Source organism: Trachurus trachurus (assembly GCF_905171665.1).
Source record: "Trachurus trachurus genome assembly, chromosome: 7".
Classification (NCBI taxonomy): domain Eukaryota; kingdom Metazoa; phylum Chordata; class Actinopteri; order Carangiformes; family Carangidae; genus Trachurus; species Trachurus trachurus.
Window position 1 is genome coordinate 33,574,272 of NC_139901.1, and position 17,363 is coordinate 33,591,634.

General features: G+C 41.9%; 2 protein-coding genes across 3 annotated transcripts in view; one reads left to right on the top strand and one right to left on the bottom strand.

The window, feature by feature from the left end:
- The first annotated feature begins 1,071 nt into the window (after positions 1-1,071).
- Positions 1,072-6,642, top strand: LOC310988660 (tubulin alpha-1C chain-like). The gene is made up of 4 exons (XM_083975342.1): positions 1,072-1,165; positions 2,130-2,352; positions 4,140-4,288; positions 5,634-6,642. Exons 1-4 carry the CDS (start codon positions 1,163-1,165, stop codon positions 6,609-6,611), a joined length of 1,353 nt encoding a protein of 450 aa, XP_083831468.1. The 5' UTR covers positions 1,072-1,162; the 3' UTR covers positions 6,612-6,642.
- Positions 6,643-11,794: 5,152 nt separating this feature from the next.
- Positions 11,795-17,363, bottom strand: part of jph2 (junctophilin 2) — a 40,007-nt gene continuing 34,438 nt past the window's right edge. For both annotated transcript variants that reach the window (XM_083975292.1, XM_083975291.1), the window contains 2 exons: positions 16,666-16,765; positions 11,795-12,243 (listed from right to left, as the gene is read on the bottom strand). In XM_083975292.1, the coding sequence (XP_083831418.1) occupies positions 16,685-16,765 (81 nt within the window). In that variant the 3' untranslated portion in view covers positions 11,795-12,243; positions 16,666-16,684. The remainder of the gene's footprint in view (positions 12,244-16,665; positions 16,766-17,363) is intronic.

Genomic DNA, 17,363 nt, shown 5'->3' on the forward strand with positions numbered 1-17,363 from the left:
CTTAAAACAACTTTGTCTCAGTACAAGCAGGAGCAGATGCTGAATATGTCTTTTCTATTATTGGTGGGTAGAGGGTCTAACTGTGAATGTGCAGTGTGAGTGTCATCACTCTAGCATGTTTCTGATTGGAGAAATAAGGCTTGTTGCAACCGTCCCTTGTTGCAACTGTCCCCAGTCTCCCCTACATTACAGATCTACCTAAAGCCTCTGTCCTGGGGTTTATTTTCTCTGGTAGCCCAACATACAAAAAAGAAGAAGGAGAAAGAGAAAAAGAAGAAAAGATAGATAGACGAGTGGTGTCCACTGCTATTTTGCTTGTTTGTTTTCTTGTTATTATTATATTTTTTGAAATAGAGTATAATATTGGTGTTGATAGTAAGCCAATGCAATCATAACAATAGAGAGGGGCAGGTACTATAAGTTTTTTCTTCATCCTGCTCCTTTTCATTTATGGTGACTATGTGTACGTTATGTAAATATGTGCAACCATGTGAAGTATGTAAACCATGAATGGAATAAATCAAAATGAAATTAAATGAAATTTCCACGCTGGTGGGTCTACACACACGGTTTGTATTAGCATCAGAAAAATGTGTATGCACTTCTAATAATATTTTTGAAATTGAGTGTAATATTGGTGTTGATACTAAGCCAATGCAATTATAACAATTGACAGGGGCAGCCAGTGTACATTATGTAAATATGTGCAACCATGTGTAGTATGTAAACCATGAATGGAATAAATCAAAATTAAATGAAATGAAATTTCCATGTTAGTGGGTCTACAGACTCTACACACACACGGTTTGTATTAGCATCAGAAAAATGTGCACACACTTCTGATAAAAAGACTTCTTTGTTCTTTGTTCTTGTTCTTCCCATTCTGCCCGGCTCCGTGAACGCATCACGGCAGACGGAGCGCGTGGCGTCCCGCAGAAGCCGGTGCCTGTCGTGCTCTGACCAATCAGAGAAGAGCTGTCATGCGCTGCTGACCAATCAGCTGCAGCAGCTCTAAAGCAGAGTATAAAGCACCGCGCCTAGTGAGTCCAGCACTTCATTCTTACACAGGACTCATAAAGCCCGACTTGTGAGAGCTGACGTCACCTCGTCCTCCTCCTTCCTTCAGCCCAAACCTCCTTCAGACTCCACTTCTTCTGCAAACATGGTGAGTGTTTGGAAAAAACTACTTTTTATTATTATTATTAATATGTATTTTTCCTTATTGTGATGTGCCAACTCAGGTTTAACTGTCACCAACTCCAAGAGGCAACAAAGTGTTTTATATTTTGGCCTAAACTCAGAGATAAAGTTAAACAATGTCACAAATGTCACTTTTTTAAAGGGTTGGTTTGTTTAATTTAGCTGAAAACCAGAGCAACACGCAGCCTGACAGTGATTCAGGTTGAGTCATGGCTGCTGGTTTCCTGCTTTTTTTTTTTCCCTGCTCTGCAGATTGACCCACTTAGAGAAGGTCATGTTTCTGTGAGGCTGAAACATTCCTCTGTGTGTCCGGCTGTGAAGCTCCGACACCAGGGGAATAGGACCAGAAAGAGGCTGAGCTCAGAGAGGCAGCAGGAATGATCATAGAGTTTTTGTTTTTTGTGTTTTTGGGCTTTTTTTGTTTTTACTTTTCTGTAAAAAAGAAGTTAATAAATGTTAAAAGTCCCTAAAAGCTGAGGAACAAGCCCGTGGACAGGGAGGGGTCAGGCCTCAGTAATCCTGAGTCCTGCTGGCCTCTGTGAAACTGCACCCACAGGCTTTTCAAACAAAACCCATTCACCCGAGGCTTTATGGGGCTTTTTAATATCTAATCTTTGATGTTTGATGTCCACTGTGGAGAGACCCATTGTTGTATTGTTGTAACCTACAGCTGTGTTTGGCTTGTTCCACCACAGACTGAACTCTAATATATTAAAGTTTTGCTCCTCAAGTCGAGTCCTTTGTGTGACTGAATGTGTCAGGTGACACCAGTCATGATCTTCTCCCATCTGGTTCTTCACAAAAGAGCCCTTTTTCCCTCCAGCTCGGATCACACATTAGCTCCAGAACAAGTTGTCAACATGTGATGAGCCTTTGGCACCTAATTACTTTTTTTTAAAGAGTCGACTTCTCTCTTTCTCTTCCCGCAGCGTGAGTGTATCTCGGTGCACGTTGGTCAGGCTGGCGTCCAGATCGGCAACGCCTGCTGGGAGCTGTACTGCCTGGAGCATGGGATCCAGCCGGACGGACAGATGCCCAGCGACAAGACTCTGGGAGGAGGAGACGACTCCTTCAACACCTTCTTCAGCGAGACCGGAGCTGGAAAACACGTCCCCAGAGCCGTGTTTGTGGACCTGGAGCCCACTGTCATCGGTGAGTCCTCACTGTTCCCTGAGCATTTAAAGACATTTTAAAGGGATACACAAACATTTTTTTTTCGTGTCTTGCCTCACTCCCGAGTCCATGACCAGCAGATAGACACCATCCTTTCAACTGTGCGTGCAGTAACAAGGGAGATAGAGCCGTATCGCCGTATCGCCGTATCAGCAGTCAGAAGTTGATTTCATTTTAGCTGTAAACTCTGTAAATATATCACTTTATCCACATTTCAAACATGTTTAGGTGAGAAAGTAGCCGTTTAGATCAGCAGTGTGTCGTTAATTTGTCTAAATACCAGCTGTTTACAATTTTGTTTGGACGAATTCGGCGCTACTCAAGCTAGCCGTTGTGACCAACGCACTTCCGGTTACTTTCACAAAATATTTTGTAAATTCCCTAATTAGCTTAACTCAAACACTGGAAGTGTATAGGTAGTGTTAGCCTGCCTCCACCTAAAGTCGCTAATTAGCTTAACTCAAACACTGGAAGTGTATGGGTAGTGTTAGCCTGCCTCCACCTAAAGTCATCAGAGAAACTCTTCAGCAACTCTGAAAGGAAATCGACGGGCCGATCTTCGTCTCAGAGCTGACAAAAATCGTCATGGTTTTCTGTATGTAAAGGGCAACGGGTGTTTTATTTTGTGAAAGTAACCAGACGTGCGTTGGTCACAATGGCTAGCTTGAGTAGCGCCAAATTCATCCGAACAAAATTGTTAACAGCTGGTATTTAAATTAACGACACACTGCTGATTTAAACGGCTACTTTCTCACCTAAACATGTTTGAAATGTGGATAAAGTGAAATATTTACAGAGTTTAGAGCTAAAATGAAATCAGCTTCCGACTGCTGATTTCGGCTCGGGTAGGAGGCAGGCTAACACTACCCATACACTTCCAGTGTTTGAGCTAAGCTAATTAGCGACTTTAGGTGGAGGCAGGCTAACACTACCCATACACTTCCAGTGTTTGAGCTAAGCTAATTAGCGACTTTAGGTAGGAGGCAGGCTAACACTACCTATACACTTCCAGTGTTTGAGCTAAGCTAATTAGCGACTTTAGGTGGAGGCAGGCTAACACTACCCATACACTTCCAGCGTTTGAGCTAAGCTAATTAGCGACTTTAGGTGGAGGCAGGCTAACACTACCTATACACTTCCAGCGTTTAAGCTAAGCTAATTAGCGACTTTAGGTGGAGGCAGGCTAACACTACGTATACACTTCCAGAGGTTGAGCTAAGCTAATTAGTGGTGCGCCAGCTCTGCCCGTAAATAAAACACCCGTTGCCCTTTATATACAGAAAACCATGATGATAGATTTTGTGCTTTTACTTTGAAATAGGAAGCTAAGCGTCTTTGCTTGAACCCTCCGTTTTGACCGATCTCGTCCCGTTAGCGGCATTTGACCGCTCAAGATGCCTTACCGGAGAGTTTTGTCAGCTCTGAGACGAAGATCGGCCCGCCGGTTTCCGTTTAGAGTTGCTGAAGAGTTTCTCTGATGACTTTAGGTGGAGGCAGGCTAACACTACCCATACACTTCCAGTGTTTGAGCTAAGCTAATTAGCGACTTTAGGTGGAGGCAGGCTAACACTACCTATGCACTTCCAGTGTTGTTGAGCTAAGCTAATTACGGGCGATACGGCTCTATCTCCCTTGTTACTGCACGCACAGTGGAAAGGATGGTGTCTATCTGCTGGTCATGGATTCGGGAGTCAGGCAAGATACGAAAAAAAATGTTGGTGTATCCCTTGGTTACATAACATTCAATTAATGATGTTTCTCTGCAGATGAGGTCCGCACCGGGATCTACCGCCAGCTGTTCCACCCTGAGCAGCTGATCACCGGTAAGGAGGATGCTGCCAACAACTACGCCCGTGGACACTACACCATCGGCAAAGAGATCATCGACCTGGTTCTGGACAGGATCCGCAAACTGGTGCGTAACTTTCTATCAGCAGAAGTTTGTTACTAACTTTGACTTGATAATACTAGCTGTGTTGTAAATCGCCCCCTATCACGGATGTAGTGCACTAACTAGTGTGCTCGCCATTTTGTAGTGTTGTTCGAATTCTCCGCAATTAATTTCATCCACTATGTAGTGGACGGCAAAACACCCACAATGCACCGCAAAATTGAGTGAACAAGCGATGTGCACTACTTTCTACTCCCGTATCCCACAATGCAATGTGGTTGTGTTTTGCTAGAGAAGAAGAGCAAGCTAATTAGCATGTTAGCTAGGATTTCTTTAGGTTATTTAGCAGTAAACTCCTCAGATGTATTTGCCTTCGCTCCGTTTGCCTGAGCAGCAGGAGTTGGGCAGCAGCATCCCAACAATAACAGGCAGCATTACATCAATCTAATAAAGAAACTGTAGTAGAATATGTAGTAAATACGCGCTAACGAGCTAAGCTAGTAGCCACAGAGCCGTTAGGCTCACGGTCGGGACACGCAACAATAGTCGACCAAACCAAACTTCCGATATTTCAACAGTTTATTGTCTGAGAAACACAACCACTCAGAATCACATCCTCAAGTGTCCCGCAAGTGTTCGGTTTTTATTATTTTATTTTTATGTGTCCGGTTTGTTTACATGATTCTCGGTGAGTCTGCTTCCGTCACAGCAGTAGGCTAACAGCTGGAGCATCAGCTGACGCAACCACGTTCAGAAAGTTACCATGTAGTGTCCGAATTCTCCTCCCGTCATTCCCTACATCGTGTAGCTACATGTACATGATTAAGTGCACTATATCATACACTGCAAAAACTCGAAATCTTACCAAGAATATTTGTCTCATTTCTAGTTAAAATGTAATTTCTAGTCAAAACAAATCTCATTATACCTAAAATAAGACTCATCACATTAAAAAGCAGCTTGTTTTTAGACACTTTTTACTTCTTTCAAGCAGATTTTCACTTGAAATAAGTAGAAAAATCTGATAGTGGAGCAAGTTTTTCTTCCTTATTACAAGCACAAAAAACTTTCACTGGCAGATTTTTCTACTTATTTCAAGTGAAAATTAGTTTGAAACAAGTGAAAATGATCAAAAAACAAGATCGATTTTAGTTGATGAGTCTTATTTTAAGTTGAAAGAGTTTAGTTTTGACTAGAAATTAGACATTTTGACAATAAAAAGGACAAATATTCTTGGAAAGATTTAGTGTTTTTGCAGTGTATACATGATGTAGTGGATAGGGAGTGAGTGAATGAGTGGATGATTTTGAACACAGCTACTGTGTCTCCCATATTGAACCGGCGTGTCTCTCTCCGTCTCTGTCGTCAGGCCGACCAGTGCACCGGTCTTCAGGGCTTCCTGGTCTTCCACAGCTTCGGAGGAGGCACCGGCTCCGGCTTCACCTCCCTGCTGATGGAGCGTCTGTCCGTCGACTACGGCAAGAAGTCCAAGCTGGAGTTCTCCATCTACCCGGCGCCCCAGGTGTCCACGGCCGTGGTGGAGCCGTACAACGCCATCCTGACCACCCACACCACGCTGGAGCACTCGGACTGCGCCTTCATGGTCGACAACGAGGCCATCTACGACATCTGCCGTAGGAACCTCGACATCGAGCGTCCCACCTACACCAACCTCAACAGGCTCATCAGCCAGATCGTCTCCTCCATCACCGCTTCCCTGCGCTTCGACGGCGCCCTCAACGTCGATCTGACCGAGTTCCAGACCAACTTGGTGCCGTATCCTCGCATCCACTTCCCCCTCGCCACCTACGCCCCCGTCATCTCGGCGGAGAAGGCGTACCACGAGCAGCTGACGGTGTCCGAGATCACCAACGCCTGCTTCGAGCCGGCCAACCAGATGGTCAAATGCGACCCTCGCCACGGGAAATACATGGCCTGCTGCCTCTTGTACCGTGGCGACGTGGTGCCCAAAGACGTCAACGCCGCCATCGCCACCATCAAGACAAAGCGCAGCATCCAGTTCGTGGACTGGTGCCCCACCGGCTTCAAGGTGGGCATCAACTACCAGCCCCCCACCGTGGTTCCCGGAGGAGACTTGGCCAAGGTGCAGAGGGCCGTGTGCATGCTGAGCAACACCACCGCCATCGCCGAGGCCTGGGCGCGCCTCGACCACAAGTTTGACCTGATGTACGCCAAGCGTGCCTTCGTTCACTGGTACGTGGGCGAGGGGATGGAGGAGGGAGAGTTCTCCGAGGCCAGAGAGGACATGGCCGCTCTGGAGAAGGATTACGAAGAGGTGGGAACAGATAGTCTGGGAGATGACGACGATGAAGGAGAGGAGTATTAAACTTAAACAGCATTCATTCCCTCTGGTCTCATCTGTGCCTTTTCTTATGAATGTCAAAATAAAGTCTGTTCTTCTTCGACTTTACTGTTTCCATCTCGTTCATTTACTTAAGTCCTCAGCAGAGGTGACGTTGCTCTGTCGATCAGAGCTTTTCACACGGAGCAGTTCATTAATGCTAAAAACCGAGCTGTGTTCAACCGGACATTAATGTTTTCCAGCAATATCTTTATTTCCAGACCTTATTAACATGCATACACTGCAAAAACTCAAAATCTTACCGAGAATATTTGTCTTATTTCTAGTCAAAACAAATCTCATTCTACTTAAAATAAGACTCATCACATAAAAAGTATCTTGTTTTTAGACACTTTTTACTTCTTTCAAGCAGATTTTCACTTGAAATAAGTAGAAAAATCTGATAGTGGAGCAAGTTTTTCTTTCTTATTACAAACACAAAAAACTTGCTTTCACTGGCAGATTTTTCTACTTATTTCAAGTGATAATTAGTTTGAAACAAGTGCAAATTATCTAAAAACAAGTTAATTTTTAGGTGACGAGTCTTATTTTAAGTGGAAAGAGAAATTAGTCATTTTGACAAGAAATAAGACAAATATTCTTGGAAAGATTTTGAGTTTTTGCAGTGTATCTAACTGTGGGGACATAACACTACTACCCCAAACAATGTAGAATATCCCTCCACCCACCTTTGACTAAAACATAACAAAACAGCCACATAAGTAAATGACTGAGAAATGGAGAGAGGGGGAAAACAACTTAAATACATGCACAATAAAATATAAGTAAAAAGGGCTTACAAGTAGGCTATACGCATAACTAACTTCCCATACTCAAGTATACACTACACATAATGTTGGTTAGTGCGCATTCAACACCTAATCTAGCATCATAATGTGGTTTTAAATGAGTTGTATTTATAACCACCTTCCATGTTAACAGTGTAACTTATAATGCTCCACAGTTAAAACAGGAAAAGAAGAACTAGGATATTATCTAATGTTAGTAATGAGAGCTGGTGTTGCAGTTGGTCCGTTTAGCCACTTGGGGGCGCTGACGTCCAGCAGGAGGTTTGACTCCACAGCAGCTGCAGCTCACCTGTCACTGAGACAGGCAGAGACCAGAGGATGGTTGGAACATTTTTCACATTTCTGTCCCGTGTCTTTTAAGCCAGTGTGTTCAAAATATGACACAAACTAGTTCCATGTGTCTGGTATTAAATAACGTAGCTGTTATCTCTGCTACACAAACAGGAAACGCACGGTTTAGTCTCAAACACGAGGAGTGAAATGTTACAATTCACCCCAAAGTCTGGGTTAGTTGTTGTTGTTACACACTCGGGGGTGAAATGTAACATTAGTAAATAAGTATTATGACAAAAACTTTATGTTGAAAGCTTTTTATTCAACACTTAAATTACATAACAGGTGTGTGTGTCAGAGTCTAGCCATAGTCTGATCCTAACCTAAACACTATAACCACTTCTTTCAGGACCTCGGCCACTGAAATTCAAACACTGCAAAAACTCAATATCTTACCAAGAACATTTGTCTTATTTCTAGTCAAAACAAATCTCATTATACCTAAAATAAGACTCATCACATAAAAGCAGCTTGTTTTTAGACACTTTTTACTTCTTTCAAGCAGATTTTCACTTGAAATAAGTAGAAAAATCTGATAGTGGAGCAAGTTTTTCTTTCTTTCTTGCTTTCACTGGCAGATTTTTCTACTTATTTCAATTGAAAATTTGTTTGAAACAAGTGAAAATGATCTAAAAAATAAGTAATTTTTTAGGTGATGAGTCTTATTTTAAGTGGAAAGAGATTAGTTTTGACTAGAAATGAGACATTTTGACAAGAAATAAGACAAATATTCTTGGAAAGATTTTGAGTTTTTGCAGTGCACAAAGCATAAATGTAATTCAAATTTGGGTTGTAGTAAGTTGTAACATTCTTCGTAGCCATGAACTAACTCAACTCACAGCTAACAACTAAATTACATTAGCACCGACAACTTGCATGAAAGATTATCTACATAGACGCACAATGAACATGATTTAAGTGTGATGAGTTTAACTGCAAAGCAGGCAGAGCAATCGCAAAAATAAATGAAGTTTTTTCCTTCTCAAACTGTCTGCATCTCTGTCTGCCACTTCCTCACATACAAACAGGACTAAACTGAGCGTAAACAGAGTGAATCAGATGATTCATAACTTGTTCCTGATGAGGAGAAATGTGTAACTCATGTTATCGGCTCAGATGTCCTCAGCGTTTCATTTGTCTGGTTTTATCTTCTCTAATTTTAAGGTGTGATTGTTTGTTTCAGTGTGTGTGAAGTGTCTGAGGAGGCCGGCCTCGCCTCGCCTCGCCTCGCCTCGCCTCGCCTCGTCTCGCCTCGGCCCGGTCTAAAATAGGGAGCGGTGGTATTCACTGTCCCGGGGGAGGAGGAGGAAGGGGGACGTCTCACGCTGGCAAGACAGGTGGTGTTTAAAAATACTTAGTTCTGCTGCCTGCGAGCAGCCTGGATCTCTGCTGGATGAAGAAATGATCTGCAGATACATTTAGACACAACCTGTTAAAAAAAATTAAACAAAAACAGAAATGGGAGTGGTGTTATAATAATCTGGGACTCAAACACATTCACAAGTGTTGTAAAAGTTTTTATTTAATCTGAGCTTTTGTAGTCTCGGCCCACGTTGGAGCCACACAAATGCATTTTAATTTTTTTTTTTTTTTTACATTCAGCAGATTTTTTCATTTTATTAAATTAAATGCACTAAAACTGACGAAACAAAATGGCGTCTACCACGTTACATTACACTGACCTGCATGAACCACCTGTTTTATTGCACGTACCATTGAGTCCATCTGCCAATTGGATGAGATCATGGGAGATCGTTTATCACTCTGCGGCGGTTTGTTTCTATCTGCAAAACTCAAAGGTGAAACAGTTTCAGCTTCAACCTTCCTCCTCGCTGTTCTTTCAAAATAAAAGCCCTTGTATTCAGGGCTAAAACAAGAGCAGCAGAGGATCATTAACAGCACATGGGACCAGTGCTCTTCTCAGTGTAAGACATGGAGTTATGACTCAGTCTGTTTCTGTCTCCGTCTCACAGTCCAGAGGAAACCTGCAGACCCACTCCTCCTTATTTTTTGGGGGAAATAAATACATTTTCGGGGGTCGCAAAATCCTGCTGCTACAGAATATTTTGAATGCTGAAAAGTTGTGCACTTCAAAAAAAAGAAAAGAAAAGAAAAGAGAAAAAAAAGGTACAAAAACACAGATCCATACACACAAAGTGCCCTCATGCGTACAAAAGTTGAACTCATATTTGGCTCTAAAAGCAAAAGCCCTGAATATTCTGCAGTGGAAGAGTGTGGGGAGTTTGTACACGACAACAGGAGCTTAAACACAACATCATCATCATCATCATCCTTCTCCTGCTGCTGATGAGTGGATAGAAACCTTCAGACTGAGCAAACTGCACTGCAAAAACTCAAAATCTTACCAAGAATATTTGTCTTATTTCTAGTTAAAATGTCATTTCTAGTCAAAACAAACCTATTATTATACTTAAAATACATAGATACATAAAAAGTAACTTGTTTTTAGACACGTTTTACTTCTTTCAAGCAGATTTTCACTTGAAATAAGTAGAAAAATCTGATAGTGGAGCAAGTTTTTCTTTCTTATTACAAACACAAAACAACCTGCTTTCACTGGCAGATTTTTCTACTTATTTCAATTGAAAATTAGTTTGAAACAAGTGAAAATGATCTAAAAGCAAGTATATTTTTAGGTGATGAGTCTTATTTTAAGTGGAAAGAGATTAGTTTTGACTAGAAATGAGACATTTTGACAAGAAATAAGACAAATATTCTTGGAAAGATTTTGAGTTTTTGCAGTGTACAACATACAGTGACTGTTTAAAAAAAAAAAAAAAAAAAAAAGATAAACCCCAGCCGTCATTTTTCTCTATTGCAAACACATACACAGCTCATTTCCCTTTAAATCCACCTGTACCACAGGAACAAACACTTTACACAAAAGCAGTGACACTCTGCTCTAACGCTTCCTACTTCCTTCTCTTCTCTTCTCTAACTGCATGTGGTTGATCGGCTCCCAAACCAACAGCAGCAGGATGACAAATATATAGATGCATAGGAGGAAAACATGTTCACAGTGTAAAACACCAGAGTCTCAAATACACTTCTAACTTCTCTGTTTGGTTTGGTTTGGTTTGTTTTTTGCAGGATGCGTCATCAGCCAAGTCGGCTTCACAGAGCGTTTCACAGAGTGTTAGATTACAGTTCTGTCAATGTTCAGCAGTATGTGGAGAGTGAGTGACACACACACACACACACAAATACACACACACACAGGGTCGTTAAAGGCCTCAGACTCCTGCTTCATTAATCGTGTTTTAACTTTTGTAACAACAACAACACCGGCGAGGACTCATCGTGTCCTCGTGTCTGAACCGTCAGCGTGGAGAAAATATTGAAGGGATAGTTCACCCAAAATTCAAATTTCACTCATTATCTCCTCCCCCTCATGTGGACTAAGGGCTGGGAGAAGTTTCAGAGTCCTCCGTGGCTTCTCTGAGTTACAGGGGGTCTCGGCGTAGCAGTGCATGTCCATATGACGGTTGCAAATGGATACCAACTGTCTTCGTAACAAAAAGACACACCAAAAAACATCCAAATACCTCCATGCTGCTCGTATGTAATGTCCATCTTGTATTGAAGCCCCAACATGAGAAATTGTTCTGAAAAAAATTAAATAAGTCTATATTTCAAGCTTGTTTGTAGCGGAAGCATCAGAATTTGACGAACCGGGAAGAGGAGCTTCCGCTACAAAACATGAAATATAGACTTATTTATTTTTTTTCTGAACAATTTCTCATTTCGGGGCTTCAATACAAGACGGACATTACATACGAGCAGCATGGAGGTATTTGGATGTTTTTTGGTGTGTCTTTTTGTTACGAAGACAGTTGGTATCCATTCACAACCATCATATGGACATGCACTGCTACGCCGAGACCCCCTGTAACTCAGAGAAGCCACGGAGGACTCTGAAACTTCTCCCAGCCCTTAGTCCACATGAGGGGGAGGAGATCATGAGTGGAATTTGAATTTTGGGTGAAGTATCCTTTAAGTCGTCTGTATACAGTATGTGTAAATCAGCATTCAACCTTCAGCTCATACAGTACAAACAAACACACAAAACATCGTGTGACAAATACATAATAATCTTCTGCTGAGTGTGAGTCCGATCCAGGATTCAGGTCAAAGCCGTAAATGTTTGACTGGCTGTGATGATGAGGCTGTAAGAGACCTTCTCTACCATCCACACATCTCCTCCTCCTCTGCACTTTAACATACCAACATCATCATCATCATCATCATCACATGTTCTGGAGCTTCAGTCGTCTCTAAGTCCCGTCAGTTTGAGTCTAAGCCTCTCTGAGCCTCACACAGTCACAACCTGGAGGAAGTGGAGAAGAGCTGCAGCTGCTTGGTGAAGCTTCACTCCTCAGTGTCTCCGCTCGGCCTCACCGAGGAGGACGGACGGAAGGCGTCTCTCTCTCCAACGCTGCAGGACTGCTGCCGACCTGCGGTGGGACAGGTGATGATGGACATGAGCAGATCATTACGATATGATGATACGATAAACTTTATTGTCCCGTTCAGGGAAATTTGTCTTGGACACTGTAGCTGCACCATAGATGCCTCGATGGCCACAATGACAAAAACAAAAAACAAAAGAACAATACACCTCAGCCATATTAATCCAACAGCATTGCACACATCCCATAACATAGCACATATCCCATAACATAGCACATATTCCATAACATAACACATATTGCACACATCCCATAACATCCCATTTAGAAAAATCCCATAACATCCCATTTTAGAAAAACTTTATTTGGTCAGTCAGTGTTTTCCTGTAGGCAAAGAGTGGAATACAATACCACAAAACATAAGAGAGTCCATTTCATACGGTGCATTTAAAGCCAATCTAAAGAAATGGTGAATAGAAAACCAAATTTGTGAACATTAGTCCCTGAACTGTAGTACATGGCTTAATTAATTAAGTGTAATTTGACATGTACTTGTTGTTCTTGTTGTTGATATGAATATTCCCCTGTCTGAATGGGGGATGTATACATAACTGTGTGGTTGAGGGGTAAAGGGAGTAGGCTACTGGTTGTGGATTGGATGGTGTTTGTGCATGTGTGTGTATGGGTGGGAGGGGTGGGGGTTAAAGTGTAATGTTGCTGTTGTAGATATTGTGCTATTTGTCTTAATGTAATTTGCTACCTTTATTATAGGTCTCATTGCCATGCTCCATCCGGCAGGGGGACTGCCAACGGAAATTAGCCTATTGGCTATAATTGGGTGCATTTACATTTTATCCTTTTAAAATGTTCATTAATGTACACTGTCCCTCTCGAACAAATAAAGGAAAATGAAATGAAATGAAATGAAATAACACATATTGCAGACATCCCACAACATAGCACATACATACACCTCATAAATTCACCATGGTAAGAGCACTATAAGAATTATTGCACAGACTCGTTAAGAAATTTGATAGAAGTTGGGATAAAATAATTCTTAAAACGGTTGAGTTTACAGCGAGGGACTCTGTATCGTCTACCTGAGGGTCGGAGGTCAAACTCTGAGTGAAGGATGTGGGGAGGGGTCATTCACTATCCTCAGGGCCTAAAAACCGTTTGCTCGTACATGGACTGCAGAGTCTGATTGTCGCTTTTCCCAATGACCTTCATGGCCGTGTTTACTAGGCGAGCAAGCTTAGTCTTTAGTTTTGTGGAGAGGTTGCCATGATGACATCCCATATCTGATTAAACTCTCGAGCACTGCCTGGTAGAATAAAAACATGATATTTTTGTCTACCCCATATAGGGGAGAGTGGGGTAAGTTGAGCCACTTTTTGTATTCAGGATCACTACATCAAGACAATTATAGTTTTGTTGCTAACTAACACATCTGCATATATTTCAGGATGTTTTGCATCCCTACAAATTAACAGAATGAGTGTAAATATAACTGTTTTTAAAATATAGCATGTTCAAAAAAAGTGGTCTTGTGACTCAACTTACCCCATAGGAGTTGGGTAAATTGATCAACCCCCCCTTCTTTCCTTCCATCCATCTCCTACCTCCCCCTTTACTTAATATTTAATCTGTCCAGGTTACAGGTGAACACAAACTGCAGGGACTTCCTGCTGAGCCACCGACTCACTGAGATTTGGGGAGTTTTGCAACTACGTGGCATCTTGGGAAGAATCACAGATATTTTTCTTTGAAAGTAAAGTTTGGCCCCACTATAAACAACTTTTCCTGTTTATAGGAACATACTTACTGTAATCACAAACATACTGAATCTTGATTTAATCATTTGGACATATACAGCCAAAATACATTCACTAAGTGTATAGGATAGGTGGCTCAACTTACCCCTGGCCAAATGGATCAACTTACCCCACAGCTACCTCAGCATGGGTTTATTGCTCTCACAGCTAAAATGGTGCAGTTTCATGCTAAGTTTACTACCTCATGTTGTAGCTCATAGATACCACAACCCATGTATAAAACACATTTGCAATCATCTCTTTGGGTCTAAACATAATTCTCATGAAACTTATGATCGACAAAATTCACTCTCGAGAGTGAAAATTTTTTTTGTCATAAATGTTAAACCACTTTACTCACGTGGTTCTAATCTTCACAGACTCCATGAAATGATGCCTGCCTCCCAAATATTTGGTCACATGCTAACTTTTTCCTATAGTTTCCTAGAAACAAGGGGTGGGTCAACTTACCCACTGGCTCATCTTACCCCACTCTGCCCTAGTCTTAGTCTAAAGGGTAAGTTTTACTATAGGGGTTATGGTGAGAGGAGGATCTGACTATATATGGCCCAATCACATTTCCCCCCTTGGCCCTACCACTTACCACTTACCCCTCCATTTTGCGCGTTCACGTGTAGTAGTCTACTTGCCAGCCCATAGGGCCCCATTGTGAACCCGGAATATGTATAAGTATGGGTCCCCCAGTATTCAGAAACTGCCGGATTTCAACAACTGCTTGGCTGATCTGGGCAATATTAGTGTGGTTTTAGGGGTTATTGATGATGCTGAATCCATTTCTGACATTTTCAAAAATCGAAATCGCTGTCTAAGCCGGAAGTGACCAGATTTTAACCGCCAGTGGGCCGGTTTTGATGGATTTTAAGCCAAATCCTAAGTTTTAGAAGATGCTGGTTGGACATATAACTCATGTATTTGAAGTAATATATAGTATGAGTCCCCAGAATTCAGAAACTGCCAGATGATAACTTATATATATTGGACAATTAGCATAATGCTAATTATGTCAATAATGCTAATTGCCCAATGTATACAAGTTAGCATCCGGCAGTTTCTGAATACTGGGGACCCATACTATATATTTCTGACATAAAACTTTAGGGTACTCAACATTTCCGGTTACTCGTTGTTGGCAAGTAGACTATAGGGGTAGGGGTGTCCCAATTCCCGTTAGGACAGAGGGGTAGGGGGAAGTGGTAGGGCTACATACCCCTTCAAATGGAGATTTTTCAGAGGCACACTTCAAACAGAGGGATATGAAAACTTTCCCAGAATGCATCTTGCGGCAGCCGGCAGCGGTGGCTGTGAAACAAAAAGCTGTTTTATTTCTCACTGTAGCGCTGTTATTATGTCACTTTATTAAAGCAGAAGTGAGTGGTCCGGTCGTTTTCGCTAATGCTGCGTTCCAGGCAGGCTTTTGAAATTGTAAATTACAGCTTCAAGTCACAACTTACGACTTTGTAGCGTTCCAGGCAACCCACTCGTGTTTTTCCAACCTGTTTTACCGGTGAAAGTCACTATAACGGCCACTCGTAACTTCCGACCGGTGAACTCGTACCAGATCGAACTGGTACCACTTCACGGTCGGAAAAATACGAGTTTCCTTGAACGCACCATAACAGTCCTCGTCGCTACGTCACCACATTCACGGCGTTCCTTGGCTGCACACACAGCCCTGCATGCCGTTCTCTCTCCTCATTGGATAAAAACTGTAGGATACGATAAATGTTTTCTCTTCGGCTCAGAGCAGAGCAGAGGGACTGACAGACCCGTGTTTCAGACCAAACACTCTATGTAAGTGATTGCTGTCGGAAGATATAACTATTTAAGACTTATATTAACACAAATATATCACTCACTTCTGCTTTAAGTTTTAATATTTTTTCATGTGAGAAAGTAACTGTTTAGGTCCCAAATGTGCGGTTAGTTTATCCAAATGACGGCTGGTTAGAAGTTTGCTCCAACGTTTTTTCGGAGAAGTGAAGCTCCAGGAGGAAGCGGCTCCTCACAGAGGCAGCAGCCGGTCTGCAGAGCTGCACCACCGGCCAAACTACTTCGTCATCCCGGGAGAGAAGACGATCGCTAATTAACTTACCCGCAGGTTTTTAGAGGTTTACTACCGGCTTATTAAATTATTTTTAGGAGATAAATGTTGGTCTCAACGATGAAATCCAACAATTGTGGCAGTAGCATTGTTTGTTTGAATGAAAAGTGAAGATTCATGTGTATTGGACAGAAGAGCAGCGCTGCCTCGGGGCTCTGTAGCCTACGTACAGAAACCACCACATTTACAAAAATAAATAAATATTTTACAATGAACCGATCAGTCTGCATTACATTTTATTTTATGAAGTTATATGGTACACGGCTATTTGATTTTTGGCAAAAGCTCGCCACATCAGCTTAAGTAAAAGCCAGTGGAGACTACGTGATGACATATGTGATTGTTGAAGGGGTGTCCCAATTCGTAGGGGTTGACTTTCAACCTCTACCCCTTGTAGCTCCGTTTCAAAGGGCAAGGGGTAGAGGTAAAAAAGAGAAATGGGATTGGGCCTTAATGTTGAACTGTCCCTTTAAAACTCTGTAATGTAAGTTTTTTTTAATCAGAGCATGATAACTTCATCATCGTTACCTGAGAGGTGGAAGACGTCTCATGACAAAATGTGCACAAAGAGGATGGCCAGGCCGATGTTGAGCAGGATCACCATGCAGATCATGATGGTGTTTGGACCCTGGGAGAAAAAACAAGAAATAACATGAAGGTCAGACTGTAGCTTCTAAAAGTTCTCTGGCTTTTATTTTGAAGGGTTGATCCATGAAAAACTTCTCTCTTCTGATTGGCTGACTGTTTTATAAAGTGATCCGATAAAAACAGAGCAGATTTCAGAATAAAACACTCAGAGAAACTAAAAATCCTGCAAGTTGTTGGATGGATGGATGGATGGTGGGTCCAGGTGGTGAGGGGGCGGGGCTTTGTTGTGACATCACAAAGAGACAGGAAGTCCTGACGGCTGGTTTTAATTCTCAGTTTCTGAATACAGGCTGTGTCCATTTCTCTGATACTTTCACAGTATTAATATAGAACCTAGAGCTGCTTTATAATCACACTACACATGGACATCTACCTTTATACTGTATGGAGCTTTAACACAAACATCTACCTTTATACTGTATGGAGCTTTAATACAAACATCTACCTTTATACTGTATGGAGCTTTAATACAAACATCTACCTTTATACTGTATGGAGCTTTAACACAAACATCTACCTTTATACTGTATGGAGCTTTAACACAAACATCTACCTTTATACTGTATGGAGCTTTAATA